This window comes from Leucopleurus acutus (genome assembly GCF_964270905.1).
Source record: "Leucopleurus acutus genome assembly, chromosome: 11".
NCBI classification, from domain to species: domain Eukaryota; kingdom Metazoa; phylum Chordata; class Mammalia; order Artiodactyla; family Delphinidae; genus Leucopleurus; species Leucopleurus acutus.
Window position 1 is genome coordinate 3,175,376 of NC_139152.1, and position 22,457 is coordinate 3,197,832.

The 22,457-nt window shown below is 39.2% G+C and overlaps 1 protein-coding gene across 14 annotated transcripts in view; it reads right to left on the reverse strand.

Annotated features, from left to right (window-relative positions):
- The window catches only part of WNK1 (WNK lysine deficient protein kinase 1), a 136,089-nt gene that overhangs the window by 63,431 nt on the left and 50,201 nt on the right, over positions 1-22,457 (reverse strand). For all 14 annotated transcript variants that reach the window (XM_082850717.1, XM_082850720.1, XM_082850719.1 and 11 more), the window contains exons 2-4: positions 10,537-10,709; positions 3,763-3,983; positions 1,189-1,346 (exon numbers count right to left, since the gene is read on the reverse strand). In XM_082850717.1, coding sequence (XP_082706843.1) covers positions 1,189-1,346; positions 3,763-3,983; positions 10,537-10,709 — 552 coding nt within the window. The remainder of the gene's footprint in view (positions 1-1,188; positions 1,347-3,762; positions 3,984-10,536; positions 10,710-22,457) is intronic.

Below are 22,457 nucleotides of genomic sequence, written 5' to 3' on the forward strand. Positions count from 1 at the left end.
ATCTCCTTAAGAAGATATGTATTTACAAAGGGTATTTTCACATTATTATTTGTTTTCATAAATATTAGGTGGAAAAGAACACGTTAGCTTAATTGAATTCAGATTCATAAAGAAAATCAATCTCTTGTCCATCCACTTTGGCCATCTCTACTTTAACTCCTTATTTCAGTCTATCGGTTATTCCTTCAGATTAGTGCAATAGCCACTTAACTGGGTTTTCAGCTTTTTAGTGTTTCCTCATAAATCCATCCTCCACTCTGCAGCCGGAAAACTCTTTTAAAAATTTAAGTCTGATCTTATGACACCTACCAAGTCTTTTTTTGGGGGGGGGACAGGGGGCGGGGGCTGCACCTCGTGGCCTGTGGGATCTTAGCTCCCCGACCAGGGATTGAACTCAGGCCCTTGGCAGTGAAGGCACGAAGTCCTAACCACTGGACCGCCAGGGAATTCCTACGACACCTACCAAGTCTTATAGCGGCTGCAATGGTTCCCCCAGTGCTCAAGTATAGTCTAAACTTTCACTTTCCTCCCTTATCCCTTGTCTCTTCTTTTTCCTGTTTTCAAACTGTAGACATACAAAGATTTTTCACATGCAACTCTTAGTCTTTCCCTATTTATTTAACATAATTTTCCTAACCTGTCCAAACTCAATTAGGCACTACTTCCATGTGCTTCTGTTACATACCTATCCCTAGAATAACTGCTTTTATACACTATGGTAACTGTCTGGTTTACTTGTTTGTTCTCCTTTGCCTAGTAGTAAGCTCTTGAGAGACAGGTTTGTGTTTTACTTAACTATAATATTCAATACCTAGGATCTAGAAAGAAGTCTGGAACATAATAGAGACTTAAATATTTGTTGGATGAACCCATGAACTGTTACGGGTTGAACTGCGTCCCCCGCCCGCCCCCCCCACAAAAGATATGTTAAAATTCTTATCCTCAGTTTCTCAGAATGTGACCTTATTTGGAAATAGGATCGCTGCAGGTATAATTAGTTAGAATGAGGTCAACCCGGAGCTGGGTGGCCACAGCTCAATCTGACCAGTCCTTATAAGAAGAGGAGACACGAGACACAGATGAGCGGTGAACTCCATGTGATGCTTTCTAGTGTTGTTCCCTTTTGCACGGTTTGATGTTATACAGCTTCTTAGCCTAAGATCACCAGTCAGTTAGGACAAGACTTACACTGGTCACTCGACGGTAGATCTGTGCAGCATTTTGGCACTCGGAGTAAGGGTATTCAGATGTGGCCATCTCAAGCATGCACATCCCAAAAGCATAAACGTCAACGGATTCATCATATTTCTCTTCATACATCTCAGGGGCCATGAACTCTGGGGTACCTTAAATTAAAAGAATGATTCAGACTCAGTGTGAGGAGAAGCTGCGATTCATGGGGAGGGCAACAGCAGAGGGGTTGACCTGTGAGAGAAGAAAGTGGAAGGGGGGTAAGAGGTGAGGGAGGAAAAAGAAAGAAAGGTAGGTAGGTGGTGGGGGGAGAGGAAAGAAATCGTCTTAGTCTGTTCCATCAAATATGTTATAGATCTTACACTACAACTCCTTTATAAAAACTGGCGTAGGATCAAGTGTCTATTTATTTACTGTTTCAAATGGATTAGTGTCATACAATGTCAAAATAGAGCCTTGCATAAAAGATAAACTGATATATTGAAAACAAACGGAAGGAAAAGGTAAGAGACTACTGAGGAATAAAGTAGACATAATGGCATCTACCTGTAAGATAGGATGATGGGTTAAAAAAGATCAAAATCCTTGTCTGCCCCCTACTGTATGGTAGGTGTAAGGTTAACATTCATATAATAGCTAGTCTCTTGCCATTAACATTCCATCTGATCAGTTTCACTTTTAAGGCGGCTTTTCAGTAAAAAACAGATAATCAATACATTTTTAAAACGGTAAAATAAACTGTAATTGTCTATAAAGGCCACTCACCAGAGCCCTTTTCTTCACACACTTACCACCCCCCCCTGCAGTACACAAACCTACTGCAGATGTAAGAAGTGTAGTGAGGCACATCCTACAGACACACACACAAATAATTCGGTCTGCACTTGAGTTCTCAGACTGAATTATGAGCATAGAGTGAGTGTATGATTCCACACACCAGGTTTCCAATGTTTCCAAAGAAATTAAGCCCGAATACCTCAAATTATAGGACATTTCTAAGAACAGGCTTGCACACTATGGTTTAAACAAAAAAAGAAATAAGAAAAAACCCTCTTGGGACAGAGATTAAGATGCCAAAGACAATCAAAGAACTGTTTCCTATAAGGAGGGCAAAAAGGAAATTCATCTTTAAATAACTCTTCCCAGGAACACTATTTTGTAAGGATGTGCAAATTACTGGTGTTCAATTTTTTTCTTACTAAAACATAGGATTCTAGCCCACTTAAAAATGAATGGCTTGGGATTCCCTGGTGGCGCAGTGGTTGAGAGTCTGCCTGCCGATGCAGGGGACACGGGTTCGTGCCCCGGTCCGGGAAGAGCCCACATGCTGCGGAGTGGCTGGGCCCGTGAGCCATGGCCGCTGAGCCTGCGCGTCCGGAGCCTGTGCTCCGCAACGGGAGAGGCCGTAACAGTGAGAGGCCCGTGTACCACAAAAAAAAAAAAAAAGAATGGCTTTCCTGCTGTTGTTATTGTCATCACCTTTGGGGAGAGTAGAGTGTTTGTGAAGATTTCAAGTTTTCAAATTGTCATACCCTCCTCAGAAAGTGAAAGCTTATAAAATAATCAGCATTAAATTATTTTTCCAGCTACAACTCTCTAACATAACAGTTAAAGGCTGAAAGGACAGACTTGTTGTATAGATCAGTGATTCTCAAGAATGATGATTTGCCCTATAGGGGACATCTAGCAATGTCCAGAGACATTTTTGGTTGTAACAACTGGGGGGAAGTGGGCAAGGGGGCATGCTACTGGCATCCAGTGAGTAGGACCAGGGATGCTGCTAAATCATCTTACAATGAACAGGTCAGTCCTTACAACAAAGGGCTGGCCAACCCGAAGTGTCAATAGTACTGAGGCTGAAAACTGTTTCAGGTATATCTTCTGAAGAGTAGGAGTTAAAAAAAAGTTGATAATGAACCATCATATTTTCACATTTTAAAATAAAGTTTTGGGGCTTCCCTGGTGGCGCAGTGGTTGAGAGTCCGCCTGCCGATGCAGGGGACACGGGATCGTGCCCCGGTCCGGGAAGATCCCACATACCGCGGAGCGGCTGGGCCCGTGAGCCATGGCCGCTGAGCCTGCGCGTCCGGAGCCTGTGCTCCGCAACAGGAGAGGCCCGCATACCGCCAAAAAAAAAAAAAAAAAAAAGTAAAATAAAGTTTTAATAGGCAGATATTTTTGAATATACATATATCCAACAGACTTCTTCAGAAACTAAATAATATATATATTCAATTTCTTTAATGGGGAAAGTAACATACTTTATCTGTTATATAAGTAAGTATATGATACTAAGTATCAATGAAATGACTCAGTAAGGTTAACAATTATTACATAATGTTTTGTAGGCAAAGTTCACCTTACTTCTCTTCATATAACTTTACAAAACAACAATGGTCTTCAAGATGATTCTAGAGGCAAAGAAATAGAGAACTCCACATCACTTCCTGGGTTCAAGCTCTGAATTTCTGAAGGTTTAGTTCACATAATAAAAGCTCTGACAAGGTCAGGTTTCTAAATAAAAGGAATGTCAGAAAGCCAGTGAGACTGCAAGGTACACCTGAAACATACCTATCACACTCTTGGCAAAAGAAGCCCGCTTCAGGGTTGCCAGACCTAGGTCTCCAATCTTGACTGAGCCTGTAGGGCCAGTGATAAAGATGTTGTCACACTTAAGATCCCGGTGAATAATAGGTGGAGTTCGAGTATGAAGAAACTGAAGTCCTTTAAGAATCTGACGGCACCAGCTTCTCAGAACTTTGATCTTCATCACCTTAAACCTTTTCAGGTACCTAGAAAAGGCAAGGTACACCAAACAGGTTATCAATGATATGCATTTATTACTTTGAAGAATTCCATTAAATTCTAGCATATCTGAGATGGGAATATCAAGTTCAGAATATTAAGATTCAGTAAGCTTAGGTTAGTGCTACTTTTAGTAAGGTTAAAGGGGATAGGATAATAAGTAGTTGGCAAGCAAATTCTGATAACAAAGCACAAAAAATAAATTCCTTAAAATTAGATCACTGCTAAAATGATTTAAAAGTTAAGAGGCAGAGTTCGACTTCTGGTAATGGTGAAGCAACTCTTATTGGATGCAGATATAATTATAAACTCTAGTAAATACACACACACACAACTACTCGAAAGCTCTGGAGGAATCAAAATCAGGCATAAACTGGAAGGGAGTACACACGAGGGAAAAGGGAAAGCACTAGTCTGTGGGGGTCGCTCAAACCTGGACTGAAACCTGGAGCATTATTGGCTGAGGAATGAATACGAGGATAGAGTTCAAGATTACCTCAGGGTCTAGAACAATGTTATTCAACAGAACTTTCTACAATGACAGTCTGTCCAATACAATATTCACTAGACAAATAAGAATATTCTTTTTTTTTTTTTTTTCGGTATGCGGGCCTCTCCCATTGCGGAGCACAGGCTCTGGACGCACAGGCTCAGCGGCCATGGCTCACGGGCCCAGCCACTCCGCGGCATGTGGGATCCTCCCAGACCGGGGCACGAAACCGTGTCCCCTGCATCGGCAGGCAGACTCTCAACCACTGCACCACCAGGGAAGCCCAAGAATATTCATATTTAAATGAATTAATTAAAATAAAAAATTTTCATTTCCCAGCTGCACTAGTCACATTTCAAGTGCTCAACAACTGCATTGTAGCAAGTGGCTACCATTTTGGATGGTGCAGATTACAGAACATTTCCATCACCACAGAAAGTTCTGTTGGACAGCAGAGATCTAAAAAGTGAAGGAGGCAGGGCGGGGGGCTGGAGGGTGGGGGTGGTGTGTAATCCCAGAAAGGAGGTACAGGGGCTTCCCTGGTGGCGCAGTGGTTAAGAATCCGCCTGCCAATGCAGGGGACACAGTTCAAGCCCTGGTCCGGGAAGATCCCACATGCCGCGAGCAACTAAGCCCATGCGCCACAACTACTGAGCCTGTGCTCTAGAGTCCGTGAGCCACAACTACTGAGCCCACGCACCGTAACTACTGAAGCCCTAGTGTCTAGAGCTGGTGCTCCGCAACAAAAGAAGCCACTGCAATGAGAAGTCCGTGCACCGCAACAAAGAGTAGCCCCCGCTCGCTGCAACTAGAGAAAGCCCATGTGCAGCAATGAAGACCCAATGCAGCCAAAAGATAAATAAATTTTTTTTAAAAAAGGAGGTATAGGGCTTCCCTGGTGGTGCAGTGGTTGAGAGTCCGCCTGCCGATGCAGGGGACATGGGTTCGTGCCCCGGTCCGGGAAGATCCCACATGCCGCAGAGCGGCTGGGCCTGTGAGCCATGGCCGCTGAGCCTGCGCGTCCGGAGCCTGTGCTCCGCAACGAGAGAGGCCGTAACAGTGAGAGGCCCGCGTACCGCAAAAAAAAAAAAAAAAGGGGGTATAGAAGGGCATCTCCAAATTCTGTATATTCACTCTGCCTAAATCTCTGGCTGACCTCTGAAATATGTGTGTGTGTAGCAGAGTCCAAGCAGCCCAGCTAATGTTAAAAGAACAGGACAGAGATTTCTGATTAACTGAGTTCTGATGCTATTTTATCTGGAAATATTCAGGGAAAAAATGAAGAGCACTGATGGTAAATATAAAAGACTACATTTTCCTATTACTATCTTTATGTTACATATGACTACTTAAAGGAAAATCTATAACATTGTATTACAGGATCTAAACAATAAATGTAACATATGAAAATTATAGCATAAAGTATAAGTACTAGAAATACATGGGCCTATATTTTTGCAAGTTTCCTTTATTTTACATGAAATTGTACAGTATCAAGCATGTTGTGAAAAGTTAAACATATAAATGCAGTATCTAAAGCAGCCACTAAAAAAGATATTTCAAATGCACACACACACACACACACACACACACACACACACACACACACAAGTGGAGTTTAACCAAAAAGCTAATACAGAAACTAATACAAAACCTTAAAAATAAATTAAAAACTGAAATTCTGCTTCACTTGGGTGGGATATGAGGTAATTAAAGAAAACTAATGGTGAAAGTTGGTTTTATGGTTTAAAAAATATATATAAAAACAGAGTTACTTCTGGAGGGTGAGGAAAGGGCTGCCTGGAAAGGGCTGCCTAGGAAGAGGTTTAAGGGCATGTATTGAGATGATGGAAATGTTCTATATCTTAACGGTTTCGATTACACGAGTGAGGTATCACATTAATAGGACAAAGGGGAAAACAACATGATCATTTCAATTCATGCAGAAAAGGCATCAGACAAAATCCAACACCTTTCCATGATAAAAAAAAAATACTCAAACTAAGAATAGTAGAGAATATATTCAACATGATAAAGAGCATTTATGAAAAACCCACAGCTATACTACAGTGGTGAAACACTGAAAGCTTTCCCATTAAGACTGGGAATAAGACAAGAATAACCACTGCTCTTCAGTGTTGTACTAGAAACTCTAGCCAGATTAATTAGGCAAGAAAAAGAAAGGTACCCAAATTGGAAAGGAAGAAGTAAAACTCCCTCTATTTGCGGATAACAAGATCCTATATATAGAAAATTCTAAAGAATACATACAGACATGCACACACAACTAGAGTTAATAAACGAATTCAGCAAAATTGCCAGCGTACAAGATCAACACGCACAAATGAGTTGTGTTGTACACCCCAACATTAACAACCTGAAAAGGAAAGCAAGAAAACAATTCCATTTGCAAAAACATCCAAAAGAATAAAATACTTAGGAATAAATTTAACCAAGGAAGTGAAAGATTTATACACCAAAAACTAGAAAACACTGTTGAAAGAAATTAAAGGACACCTAAATAAAATGGAGAGATGGGTTCATGGATTGGAAAACAATATAGTGAAGATGGCAACATTAGCCAAAGTGACCCACAGATTCGATATATCTACGGATAGATTTGATTATATCTACAGATGCAATCAAAATTCTAGCAGACTTTTTGCAGAAATGGAAAGCTAATCCTCAGGTTCATACGGAATTACAAGGGGCCCCAAATAGCCAAAACAATATCAAAAAAGAAGAACAAAATTGGAGAACTCACTTTTTCCAATTTCAAAACATATCACAAAGCTACGTTTTGTAGTATTAAAACAGTGTGGTACTAGCATAAGGATAGATACATAGAACAGTGGAATAATATGGAGGGTCCAGAAATAAACCCATGCATCTATGGTTAAATGATTTTTGACAGGGGTGTCAAGATCATTCAACAGGGAAAGAATAGTCTCTTCAACAAATGGTGCTGGGACAACTGGATATCCACATGCAACAGAATGGAGTTGGATCCCACACCTCACACATACACAAATGTTAACTCAAAAACTGGAACGTTCTAAATAAAAGAGCTAAGCCTATAAAACTCTTAGAAGAAAAAATAGGGGTAAAACTGCATGGCCTTGGTTTTGGCAATGGATTCTTAGATATAACCCTAAAGGCACAAGCAACTAGGGGAAAAAAAACAGATAAACTGGACTTAATCAAAATTTAAAACTTTGTGCATCACATGACGTCATTAAGGAGTGAAAAGAATATATAGAATGGGAAAAATATATTTACAAATCATGTACCTGATAAGGGTTTAGCTTACAGAATATATAAAGAACTCTTACAACTCAACAAAAAGACAAACAACCCAATTTAAAAATGGACAAAGTGGGCAAAGAGTTGAATAGACATTTCTCCAAAGATGTACAACATGCACATGATAAGATGCTCAACATCATTACTCTCTAGGGAAATGCAAATCAAATGAGATACCATGTCACAGCCAGCAAGATGACTATTAAAAAACCAAAAACAAACAAACAAAAAAACCAAGTGTTGGCAAGAATATGGAAAAATTGGAACCCTTATTCATTGCTAGTGGGAATGTAAAATGGTTCAGCCATTGTGGAAAACAGTTTGGTGGTTCCTCAAAAAGTTAAACACAGAATTACCATATGACTCAGCAATTCTACTCAAAGGTATATACGTATCTAAAAGGCATGAAAACGGGTACTCAAATAAGCACTTGTACACAAATGTTCATGGTGGAAACAGCCCAAATGTCTATCAATAAGTGAGTGGATAAACAAATTGTGGTATATCCACGAAATATTAATTAGTCATAAAAAGGAATGAAGTACTGATACATGCTACAACATGAACCTTGAAAACATGGTAAGTGAAAGTAGCCAAACACAAACATGTATTTTATATTCCATTTATATGAAATACCTTGATCAGATAAATCCTTAGAGACAGAAAATAGTTGGTGGTTGCCAAAGGCTGGTGCAAAGGAAGAAAGGGGAATTGTTTAATGGGTTTTAGTTTTGCAAGATGAAGAATTCTCAAGATTGGTTACACAGCAACATGAATATATTTAACTAAACTATACACTTAAAAATGATAAAGGGCTTCCCTGGTGGCACAGTGGTTAAGAATCCGCCTGCCAATGCAGGGGACACGGGTTCGAGCCCTGGTCTGGGATGATCCCACACGCTGCGGAGCAACTAAGCCCGTGTGCCACAACTACTGAGCCTGCGTGCCACAGCTACTGAAGCCCGCGCGCCTAGAGCTGGTGCTCCGCAACAAGAGAAGCCACGGCAATGAGAAGTCCGCGCACCGCAAAGAAGAGTAGCCCTCACTCTCTACAACTAGAGAAAGCCCGCACGCAGCAACAAAGACCCAACACAGCCAAAAATAAGAATAAATAAAACAAATTTTTTTAAAATGATTAAGATGGTAAATTTTGTATGTTTTTACCAGAGTAAAAAAAAAATGCCCATCTATAAATCCTAGAGATCAGCTAGTCCACTTATTTTACACATGGAGAACTGAGGGCCAGAGAAGGGGATCTACTTGCCCTAAATCACAGCTGGTCAAAGTCAGAGCAGAGAGCAGACTCCTACTCTAAGTCTAGTGCTTTCTACTTTACCTCTTGCTGCTTTTGCTTTGAGGCTCAGAAACTGAAACAGACAATGATGGGGAAAAAAGAACTTTAAACTTAAAAGAAAATGGTTAGAAACTTGGATCATGTGCAATTAAAGAGAAAATATACTACGTGGGAAGGGTAATGGGGAGTAACTGCTTAATGGGTATGGGGTGTTCTTTTAAGGTGATGAAAATGTTTACGAACTTGACAGATGTGGTTACACAACATTGTAAATGTAATAAATGTCACTGAACTGTACACTTTAAAAAGGTTAATTTTATGTTATATGAATTTCATCAAAACTTTAAAAAAAAACTAACTTTATTTCTATCTACTGACAGACTACTGACAACCCACCAAGTATTCAAACCAGAAAAAGAATCTCAAGATGCAGATATACAAACAACTACTACCACAGAATTTTCCTTAATTCATTCAAATATTTATCAAGTTTCAGGCACAGTGCTAGGGAGCACAGTCTAGGAAAAGAAACAGGCATGTGAATAACAAGAAGCGTGGACGACTAGCATAAAGATGCTGCCATAAATATTAGAAAAGTTGGATGGGAAAATTAGAATGTGGAGGAGGGAAATAATCTGTTGGCTTTTCAACATGTTAATTTTGAGCATCCAAGAGCATCCGGGATTTTCTACATCCAGGAAATACAAGACTATGTTTCAAAGATCTGAGATTAATCAGCTCAGTAGCATTAACTACAGAAGGTTATAAAGAATAAATACACACTACAGAGACAATTTTTCACAATCCAATTCTTCCACAAAAAATTTACACCATAGAAGTTACTCTAGTTTCCTCTCTGAGTACAAATAGATACTCTATGAGACACGGGACTCCAAAGGCATACAGGGAATTTCTGCATTTGACCTATCCATATTCCTGAAAGGGATGATAGGTCTAGATGTTTTGGCTTCAATTTCTGATGCTTTGGGAATGAAATTATCTAGTGATAAATGTCACAATACAATTTGTATTTGATACAATATGTGCATAGTTGTAGCAAAAACTGCCCAATATGAGGTGATAAAATAAATGGGTAAAGCTTGTCAATAAGCTTCAATTTCATTTTAACCACTAGAGGGCTACCTTGTCATTTGATTTCTGATCTCTTAGCCACTCAATTTTAGAAATGCCAATCACCATAACTTAAAGCAACTAGGTTTATTCTGCAACAACTTCTCATTTAAATACTTACCAATACATAATTATCAAACCACTTTATACACCAGAGGACCTTGTGGGCAGGAAAATGTGCTCATATACTAACATTTGGAGCAACTATTCATTCCCTCCTTAGTATACTGGGCAACAACAGAAGAACTGATAAGGCCTGAAATAAGAAAATTCAAGTTCTCTCATACTTCTTGGTCAGCTTTTACAATATTGATGAACTTACGTTTTAAGTGTTCCAGATGTCATAAGTTCAGTCACCAAAACGATGCACTTCTTTCCCTTTACTGTGGATTCCCAGGAATCATAGAATCGGACAATATTGGGATGCTGAAGACCCTTTAACATCTCAGCCTCTTCTTTAAATCTCTGCCTCTCAGACTTTGTTAACTTTCGATCCTAAAATCAAAAAGCAAGACAGAATACAGTTCAAGATTGGGAGTTTGGGGTTGACATGTACACACTACTATATTTAAGACAGATAACCAACAAGGACCTACTGTACAGCACAGGGAACTCTTGCTCAATATTGTGTAATAACCTAAAAGGGAAAAGAATTTGAAAAAGAATAGATACATGTATATGTATAACTGAATCACTGTGCTGTACACCTAAAACAAAAACAAAGGAAAAAACAAACAGAATATGCTTTTAAGATAATAAAACACCAAGTCACATAGTTACACTTAGATGCTAAACATGTGCAAAATTATAATGACCAATACTGTTGAAATAAAACATCCTAACACTGAAGTTACTAATAATTAATAATTTCATCAGCCTGTTATATGAGTGTGAGAACAGGCTAAAGTGTATTTAAGAAAACTCTTGATTATAAAGTCATGCTTGAGGGATTTCCCTGGTGGCGTAGTGGTTAAGAATCCACCTGCCAATGCAGGGGACACGGGTTCGAGCCCTGGTCCGGGAAGATCCCACATGCTGTGGAGCAACTAAGCCTGTGCGCCACAGCTACTAGCCCGCAGGCCACCACTACTGAAGCCCGCACACCTGGAGCCCGTGCTCTGCAACAAGAGAAGCCACCGCAATGAGAAGCCCTGAGAAGCACGCGCACCACAACGAAGAGCAGCCCCTGCTCACCACAACTAGAGAAAGCCTGTGTGCAACAATGAAGACCTAATGCAGCCAAAAAATAAATAAATCAATTACTTAATAAAATAAAGTCATGCTTGAGATTATTTTAGTATTTTTACTGTTAATATGTGCTTCAGATACACGTTTTAGATGCAGTTAATTTACCACTTCCAAAATAAGTCACCTATTGACAGAGATATGCAATTTAATAATGGAACAAGTATGGGTTTTGGAAGTGGTGAGATCTAAATATAAATCCTGTCTTGGCTTCAACTAAAATTTCCTTCATGAATAAAGTCAAGTCCTCCGTATTCATGAGTTCACATACCCAGATTCAGCCAACTGCAAGTAAAAAATGGGCGGGGTGTGTGTGTGTGTGTGTGTGTGTGTGTGTTGGGGGGATCAGAAAATTCCAAAAAGCAAAACTTGAATAGTTTGCCCACATGCTGGCTACTATTTACATAGCATTTACATTGTATTAGCTATTATAAGTAATCTAGAGATGATTTAAAAGTATATGGGAAGATATGCAAATACTGTGCCATTTTATAAAAGGGACTTGAGCACCCACAGGGGTGGAGGGTGGGGTCCTGGAACCAATTCCCGCCACCCCCCGGGGATATTGAGGGATGACTGTGAATACCTTCACCTCATAGGACTCTTGTAAGAATTAAATAATCTACTAGGTAGATTTAATTTAATTTAGTCTACTAGGTAGATTTATTTAAAGTGCCTGGCACTTCATAAGTTAATTCACTTCTTATCTGAGATAACTGGACAAAAGCACTTAATCTGCTCTTCTTCCCTTAACAGAGTCCCATACACACAAACTCTGTACTGTCCTGTAAATTAAAACTGAAACTGTCATGTAATACTCTATCAAAGCACATAATACGTATTTTAACGAAATAGGCCAGGCATACAATAACATAATGTGTCTATGATACAGTCAAATAATTAAACATTAAAGACATAATTTAAACCTTCCTATGTAACTAGATGGCCTTTCCCATCACTACTCCTCACCCTTGAATAACAACCACTACCCTGATCAGATATACCATTCCCATATGGGTTTTTACACTTTAGGTGAAATGTTAAGATTTCATAAAAAGAAGTTACAGAGCATGTACTATCTGGAAGGTGGCTATTTTCCACTCAACATTGTTTGAGCTCACCCATGATGGTACAAGGAGACATTACAAGATATCTACCGTATTACTGTAACTCCATTCATTATCACTGCTATGCAGTTATGCACTGACTGAATACACCACAATTTATATATAACCTCCGACTGATCAATCTTTAGGCGCTTCTCCATTTTTTTGCTATTACAATACGGCAAAGGTTTTGCAGTGTTAATCTCTAGGATGCAGGCTCTTATTTTGGAGTCTATAAACCCCTTTAAGGCAGGTTTGTGAACATGTGTGAAAACAAATATATCTTTATTTTTCATTAACCTTGAATTGAAACTTAATATTTCCTTGAATGAATGTACGTACCTAATAGCATTCAGCAGTACCTGTGATTTGTCACCAACAGACCTAGGTATTTTCATATCATGTAACAGTGGTTGCAGATTATCTCAAAATACCGCACTAGGCATTACTTTGAAATTATGATAGCTATTAGATCTTCCAGTAGATCTTATTAATATACATTAATAATGCATACTATATCACAAATTTAAAAGTTTTGATAACTATTTTAATATAATTTGTTTCCAATATAATCCTATGTATTTTACTATATGGACTTAAAACAAAACATTTTTCTAGCCTTCACTAGCCTTCTGGGGCACAAAAAAAAGAGGAAGTACACCTACTAGGATATATAGCTAGCGGTAGAAGTGCATAGGGAATAGGCATCTTCAGTCTTCATAGGTATCAACAAATTGCTTTTCAAAGGGACTGTGCCAACTGAGTTTCCCAACAGCTTTGTATGAAGGTTCCCACTAGAGTACATGGTCACTAGCAACTGGTATTATCAGACATTAACTTTTGTCAATTTGATGGGTGTAAGTCATGTTCTATAGTTTAATTTACATTTTCAGAGTCACTAAAAAGTGTGAGAAACTGTTTTCTTTGCAGACTACTTAAGACCCCTCTTCTGCAAGGAACTGATGCTTTATCTTACTTGTAGCAGTTCTTAATAGATTATGGATGCTAATCCTTTATTGGGTTTTATGAGTTACAAATACCTTTTCTCAATTTGTGGTTTGTATTTTCACCTTGTTTATGATATCTTGATTTACAGATGTTTTTATTTCACTGTATTTCAATTCATCTATCTTTTACTTTATGGTAGGTGGATTTTATGTCTTCAGTAATTTTTCCAGACACTAAGGTCATAAATATTTTTCTTTTCCTTTTTAAAATATAAATTTGTTTTGTTTGCCACATCTGGGAATTGTTGAGGAATTTATTTGGTTGGGTAAAAGAAGGGCTGACTGTTATTTCTGTTCTGTATCAGCCAATGGCCCCAATATCATTTAATGAACAATCCATCCTTTCCATAGAAGTACAGTTCTGTCTCTGGATTCTACACTCTATTCCATGGTCTGTCTAGTCCTGCGCTAATACCTCACTTTCTTAATTGCTATCACTCTTGCATGATAGTTTAGATGGGTGTAGAATTCTAGGTTGGTGTTCTTTCAGCACTTTCAAGATACTGTTTCATGGTACTCTGGCGTCTACTGTAGCCCTCAGTATACATGTCCTCCTTTGTAGGTTATCTGTATTTTCTCTCTGGTTACTCTAAAGGCTTTAAAAAAAAATTGTGCTCTGCTCATTCACTACCATGCATCTAAGTTTTATTTTATACATAATGGGGCTAATTGTGCTTTTTAAGCCCAAAGTTTCAGGTATTTGTCTTCGCATCAGGAAAATTCTCAACGATTACCTTTTTGATTACTGCCTCCTTCCATTCTCCATTCTCTTCTAAGATTTTCTATGTATGTCTGTATGTGTTATGTGTAAGGGTGTGTGTGTGTGGAACCTTACTCGATCCTTCATATCTTTTAACTTCTCTCTCATTTTCCATTTCTTTCTCTCTGCTGCCTTCTGGGCAGTGTTCTCAGATCTACCTTCTTGTTCATGAATTCTCTCAAGTTGTTATCACGTCTAACCTGCTTATTACCTTAAAATTTGTTTTAATTAATCAAACTTTAAAGTCTAAAGGAGGCAGAGATGCAAAGGACATGTGGCAAGGTCTCAGTCCCTGCTCCAGAAATAAGAGATGAACACAAACTAGACACTTGCAACTAGCCATACAAGTCTTCAAGGGCTGGGTATACTGGTGAGTCAGACATGTATTTGGACATTCATACAGAAAATAAAACGAGGTCAAGCAGTCAGTCTGTCACCAAAAGTACCCACCGGAGGGTCTGATAAAGGGAATTCAGTCACTACTTCAGTCCCTACTTTCCCAGCTAGCATCAAAAACAAAGCAAGGTGGGGAAAAAAAGAAAAAAAGTTGGGCACTAACTAAAGACTTCAGTGGAGAAGGAATTCTCCTGCCACTTCTCTAGGCCCAATGTCTGGGGGAGGGATTTGTCCCCACTCAGTGGTAACCCCACACATGGGGTTTTGAATGAGAAATGATAACTGGCGGCTCAATTTGCAATGATCCCAACCAACCTCCACCCCATCCCTGCTTCATGAACAGACAAGTTTTCCCAGCATCCTCCTTGGAATTTCCTCCCTCTCAGGGTTCATCTCCAAAATTATTTCCATCTCCAAATCATCACTGCAAGATTGCCTTCTCTCAAAGTTCTATAAAAGCCCACTTTCACAGCCCAGTATCACTTTTATTCCCACTCCTAACCTGAAGCTGCAACCATCCACAAAGTCACATACCCTGTCCACTGACACTCAGATCCATAGCTGTTTCATCTTGGGCTATCTTCCTAAACCATTTCTTTCCCAGAGAAGAGACGGCCAAAGGGCCAAAGGACAAGTCGAAGTATCTGGGGCCAAATGACTGAGGAAAGTGGCACTTGTTACTTACTTTTTAATTGCAATACATTTTCATTTCTTGAAGCTCTTTTTGGATCTTTATCAAATCAGTCATTCACTGCCCACTCCAATACCATCTTGATGTTTTTGTGGTTTTAGTTTTTAATCCTTTAATTCTTTTAAAATAATGTGCTTTAGGGGCTCAATTCAATAACACTTTTATCTGAGTTACTGGGGATCGAATTTTGCCTAGTGTTTTGGCTGCTGACATTCATTCATGGTGGTTTGTTTCCCCTCATGATTAACAATAGTGGATAACATGGTTATCTTAAACTGTGATTTGTCTGTTGGAATATCCTCAGTTGTGGGTGTATTGCTGTGGACAGGCTCTGAGTTTATTTATGCCTAGTGCAGCAGGGATATTACTAGTCTTGGTGATGCCTGCATGTAATCCGTTCAAATTTGAATCTCATACTTTTATGAATACAGGTCCCTGATTATGTATTCTCAGGGTAAACTTTTTTCAGCTGACTTGGGAAAAACTGTCTTTTCCCTGACTCAGAAACTGAAATTTTCTCTAGTCTGTCTTTATATTAAAGATTTTGTTCCCTTTTAAGGAACAAGTTTATTGGATCTCAGTTCCAATATCTGCTCGGGCTTAAGACTTCCTCTATCCTTGGGGAGACAGTAAAACCATGCGTCTTAGTTAACAAGATTGGCAATTGTCCCAAGAAGAACCCTAGTGTCAATTCACACTTTTCCTACTCTGGTTTCTAGTTTCTTCTTAGTTTCTAGACCTTGGAAATTATCCTGACAGCCTTATAAGCTCAGCTATGCATTTAAAGAGATAGGTTTCTGTAGTTCCTCTCATCAAAATTTTCAAAATGTCTGGTATTTTACAGTGGGAAGAGTTTTCAGCTTGTTTGGTTTTCTATTTACTGACAATAGGGTTCCCCAATATATGTTTTTTAAAAAATATTGTTTACCATATATTCTTAAGTGTTCCTCATTTAAGGGAACCTTATTCAAAACATGAAGGAAAATCTAGATCACTTGCTGACTCTCTTATACATTACTGTTGAATTACAAAAGCTTATTTTAAAGAAATTGTGAAAAGTTAAGCTATTCTCAAAGCAATCAGAAGACAGTAATCACGAGCCAAATGAATTATAATATTCTACCTACCATTAAGTGAATATTTAATTTTTATATTTTAATATATAGTCTACCTGATTGTCTTGATAACTACTCTTATTTTCTGTAACATGCAACATTCATTTCAGTTTTAGCAATTAATGTATATACTCATATATGTTTAATTAAATTTTAACAAATGCTTGAGTACCCTGTGTCAGACAACAGGATAGGACAAACATTAGAGACAAGGTTCCTGCTATTCTAGACCTTACAATGTAAGAGGCAGAGGCATTAATTTTATTAGGTATTATAAAGAGAAAAAACTGAGTGCTTTGAGAGCATATCAGAAAAGACCCAATTCTGTGTGCACAAGCTAGTGTTAGCCCCCATATCAGCAGGTTACCTTAAGGGTTGAGATCATGAGCATGAAAGTACCCAGAGTTCTAGTTTTACAATACTTGAAATGTTTAAGACCACAAGAGTCTGTAAAAAGTGCTAAAGGCAAACTTCGAAATGCAGGATAGACTGGAGGCAAGGAGACTAAAAACCTTAATAACAGTGAGCTTGTAAACCCTTTCGGCAGAAACTCAAACCAAAGTAATTCACTCTTGTCTGTCTCTACTACCACCACCCTATTTCAAGCCATCACGGTCTCCTCTGGATTTCTGCAATAACCTACTAGCTGTTTCCACACGGCTAAACTTCTCCCTGTACAATGTGTTTTTCCACTCTGTCCAAATACAACCAGAATATTTTAAGGTCAACTTAATCAATTCTGCAGTATGCGTACTTTATTAATTCTTAGAAATTTTGTTTTCCACATTTTTAAACATCTCTGAAATTAGAACGTATCACATAATTGAAATCTTAGACTCAGTGAAGTACTGTATGTCCTAATCCTGTTAGGATAAAGGTGGAAAATCATTGTGACCAATGAGGTCCCACACAATGCAATCCTTGCCCACTTTTCGAGCCTAATTTCTTGTCACTTTCATGTGCCTTTCTCAGACATGTCATGCTTCTTCCAACTCAGGTCCTTCACACACGCTGTTCCCTCCATACAGGATGCCCTTTCATCAACCTTTTTTCCCTGGTTAATGCCCAGCCATTCTTCAAAGATCTGTCATTTCCACGGGGATACCTTCCTTGGCTGCCCCTCACTCTAGGTTAAATCACCCCCTGCCATATACATGTATAGTTTCATGAACTATGTACATGCCTCTTTCAGAGCTCTTAATCACAAGTAATATACTGAGACTTACTCTAAAAGCAGTGACAAAATGCCTTTTTCAGTGTTCTATCTTTAGCAACTGACAACCTAGCATTGTTCAATTGCCATGTGTTGAATGAATCCATGAATGTACTTTCCAAAAAAAATTGTGTGTGTACATTTTTCACAAGTAGTTAGCATTTCCCTAGGAATAGAAGAAATTCCTATGACTTAAAAGCAAGGTGAGGATTGAAATTGGGCCTCTGAGACTCAGTAACTTAACACAACTCAAACACTATGACCAACCTGCAATGGTCAATGCTGCCACCATTCTGATTTTAAAAAGTATTTGTTAAAAGCCATTGTAAAAAATCTGCCAACTGGGGCTTCCCTGGTGGTGCAGTGGTTGAGAGTCCACCTGCCGATGCAGGGGACACGGGTTCGTGCCCCGGCGCGGGAAGATCCCACATGCTGCAGAGCGGCTGGGCCCATGAGCCATGGCCACTGAGCCTGCGCGTCCGGAGCCTGTGCTGCACAACGTGAGAGGACACAACAGTGAGAGGCCCGCGTACCACAAAAAAAAAAAAAAAAAAAAATCTGCCAACTACTTATTTATAGCAAAGTATAAATAAAGGTGGGCGGGGGGACCAAACAGGGACTTCTTCCTTCTTCCAAAAACCTACAATCAATTTTCTTCTTAAGAATAAATACACTGAATGGCAACCTTAAAATTCTATGGATTATTGTGTTTAACTTTTATCTAATTTTGCCTAGAAGTCATCTATACTGTAAACAGAGGCTATTTTCTATGTCTATTATAGATTTTTAACCTCCCTGAAAGCTACTGATGATTTATTTTAAGGGGTCTGAGAACCTCACTTTAAACCTTTAACAGCAGAAATATGACTACAGGGACTTCCCTGGTAGCACAGTGGTTAAGAATCCACCTGACAATGCAGGGGACACAGGTTCGAACCCTGGTCCGGGAAGATCCCACATGCCGCGGAGCAACTAAGCCTGTGAGCCACAACTACTGAGCCCGTGTGCCACAACTACTGAAGCCCGTGCGCCTAGAGCCTGTGCTCTGCAACGAGAAGCCACGGCAATGAGAAGCCTGTGCACTGCAACGAAAGAGTAGCCCCCGCTTGCTCCAACTAGAGAAAGCCCATGCGCAGCAAGGAAGACCCAACGCAGCCAAAAATAAATTTAAAAAAAAAAAAGAAAGAAATATGAGTACAGCTTCTAAGTAGGGAAAAAAACCAAACAAATAATTTGGTGCTTCTTTCAATAATCTGTCAACTTGTTCTATCTATAAGCCTTCTATTTTTTAAATCTAGGATCATTTCATATCTCAGAGAACTATACTATTTTAGCATCCAAAAGAATTTGTTAAGACAAAGTAAAATAGATCAAAACTAACATAAGCAAAAATACCTGTAAGAACAGCTGGGGTTTTAAAAATAATATTTGTTGGGTGTTTGCTATTTACACTAACTGGTTGTTTTACTTCTGTTCTCATTCTCAGAAAACCCTTGTGAGATATTAGGAAATATTACTTTATTTTAACAGATGAACAGACTCAAGAGAAATTTAATATCTTCCTCCAATTCACAATGAAAAGCAGAACCATGAATTAACTGAAAATTTGATTCATAGCTCATGTTCCATTCACTATACTAGACAAACATATTTAATTTCTTCTAAAACATTTTTCAGAAAAGCCACGTTAATATTTCTGCTATTAACCAGGGATCACTGAAAAGAACTAGGCACTTTACTAAATTATAAGTTATAGTTGAAGGTAAAATAAGAGGAGTATATATTGTTTAAACTATATCAACTGTCAAATACAAACAAAAAAGCAGACTCACAGATATATATAGAACACACTAGTGGTTACCAGTGGAGGAGGGGGCCAATCTAGGGGATGGGGGAGTGGGAGGTACAAACTACTGGATGTACCATAGGCTACAAGGATGTATTGTACAACATAGGAAATCCAGCCAATATTTTGTAACAACTGTAAATGTACTGTAACCTTTAAAAAACTGTATCAAAAATTAAAACTTGGGCTTCCCTGGTGGCGCAGTGGTTGAGAGTCTGCCTGCCGATGCAGGGGACACGGGTTCGTGCCCCGGTCCGGGAAGATCCCACATGCCACGGAGCGGCTGGGCCCGTGAGCCCTGGCTGCTGAGCCTGTGCTCCGCAACGGGAGAGGCCCGCATACCGCAAAAAACAAAACAAAACAAAAATTAAAGACTTCAACACTTAAAAAAGCATTACCAAGTGTTAAATTATCGTGAAGACAATGCATTACCAAGTGTTAAATTATCGTGAAGAGAATGATAAAACTTATTTTTTATTTTAAGTATCAAATGAGATTTAGAACAGATTAGCACAACTGCTGCTTTTTGGTGCCTTCTCTCCAGCATTATCAAACTGGATATTCCTGGGGGCTTGATATACTATCCCAATTGCAACATTCATTACCTTCAGTGCAAACGAGAGCTGATGCAGCTAACCCGCTCTATTCATTTCATTCATTTCTTTCCACCTACATAAAATTGTTTTGACAGGCTAAATGAACAAAACCAAGGATCACTGTCACATGACCTCCCATAACATGCACAGCTCCCGGAGGCTGAGGGGTGGAGGTGGGGGCCCAGCAACAACTGAAACAATTGTTCATCTCAGTACCATCCAAATAACAGTGCTCAGTAGATTATTTGCTGATGCAATTTCTTCTTGGGTGAGTGAGAAACACAATGTTAATATTTGGTACAATGGCCTTACAGCAATTTTACATCTTTGGTTCCTTGCTTTGTACAAAGTTATTTTATTTTAAATAACCTCTACAGGCATCTTCTCTTTATCCCTAAATTTCGGTATTTTCTGAAGTAGCAATCCTATGCCTTCCTATTGCTTATTTTATCAGCCCCAGAAGCAAACCTTCCAAATAAATTATGCAACTGAAACAGTGAGCTTGATTTTCATTAAATTAAACCAGAAATATTCACTTTATTAGCTAATATCTGTACCCCCAGAAAATTTGACCCTCTAGACTTATTAACATTTAAACTTCTATTGCATTTTATTTTTAGCAATATTCAAAGTTTTACTACTAAATTAAAACCACATGTTGTAAGTCTACATATCACAACATGGGTGGAGAGAAGTATCTGGAATTCCTTGATTAGAATATTTTAGGTCAATATTGGAGTCCTCCCTACTTATCATTTTCTGCACCACACTGACTTAGCAAAGACCTAGGCATCTATTCCATTTTTTAAAGTGATACTAATTGTTGGGTGTTGGAATGTGGAAATAAAAACATGTCTTCAGGCAGAGAGAACAGCAGTTTGAAATATTGCTTTCCAATGCAGCATGGGTTCCAGTTAACATTTACCAAAAATTTTTAAAATTATTCTGTATTTTGAAAGAAGGAATCACATAAATGACTATTTAGTCTGGCATACCTCTCTCTCATAGGCCTACATGGTCTAATAACAATTCAAACACTGCAGAAAAGTATTTTGTACTCTAAACTTCTATCTACTAAATACTTTGCCCTATTCTTCTTGAAAACTCCCAAATAATTAGACACTGAAGGCCTGGGGAAAGGTGGGAAAAATAACTCATAGAAGCAGAATAATGATGCTCATGCAAAAACTCTTAACTGTTAACAACAATGACAAAGATTAATAAGGCTTTTAAGATGTTTTGAAATACAATATGAAAATTAAACCTGGATTTTATGTAGCCAAATCTACAGAGTAAACTCCTACTACAAATTTCATTATGACCTTCCAGTCTGATACCCTTAAAGAGGAACAGGGTCTATCCCATAGGGAAGAGAGTCTATTTGAATTTTCCTCAATAGGTCAACAGATATGATAATTACGGGGCAGGGGCAGGGAGTAGATGGACATTTAAAAAATGACACTGTGGGGCTTCCCTGGTGGCTCAGTGGTTGAGAGTCCGCCTGCCGATGCAGGGGATGCAGGTTCGTGCCCCGGTCCGGGAAGATCCCACATGCCGTGGAGCGGCTGGGCCCGTGAGCCATGGCCGCTGAGCCTGCACGTCCGGAGCCTGTGCTCTGCAACGGGAGAGGCCACAGCAGTGAGAGGCCTGCATACTGCAAAAAAAAAAAAAAAAAAAGACACTGTGTCCCTTGCTTCTCCCTAGCATCCTCTAAGAACTATTCTGAAATAGTCCCAGTTTCATACAGACAGAAAAAAAGTCATCAAAAGAAAAGCAAAAAAGAACCTGGCTGTTCTATCTAACTCCTCCTCCACCGATCCCTTCTTCCTCTGGCTCATCTTTATTTGCATTTTTAAAAATTTATTTATAAAAAGGTTCTCTGTATCAAAGCAGGACAAAAAAATAATTACTTACACAAGAAAATCTACAGTGCTTTCTCAAACCAGATGTGTGCCAATTTATACAGTTCTACCACTAAGCATCCTGTACTTCACCCCCAAACCTTGGCCACAAATATATAAATCTGGGGCCTGAGATTCTCTTCACCCCTCTCTTTTCAGGGGCACAAAAACCAAATGGGGGCTTCCCTGGTGGCGCAGTGGTTGAGAGTCTGCCTGCCGATGCAGGGGACACGGGTTCGTGCCCCGGTCCGGGAAGATCCCACATGCCGCGGAGCGGCTGAGCCCATGGGCCATGGCCGCTGGGCCTGGGCGTCCGGAGCCTGTGCTCCGCAACGGGAGGGGCCACAGCAGTGAGAGGCCCGCGTAC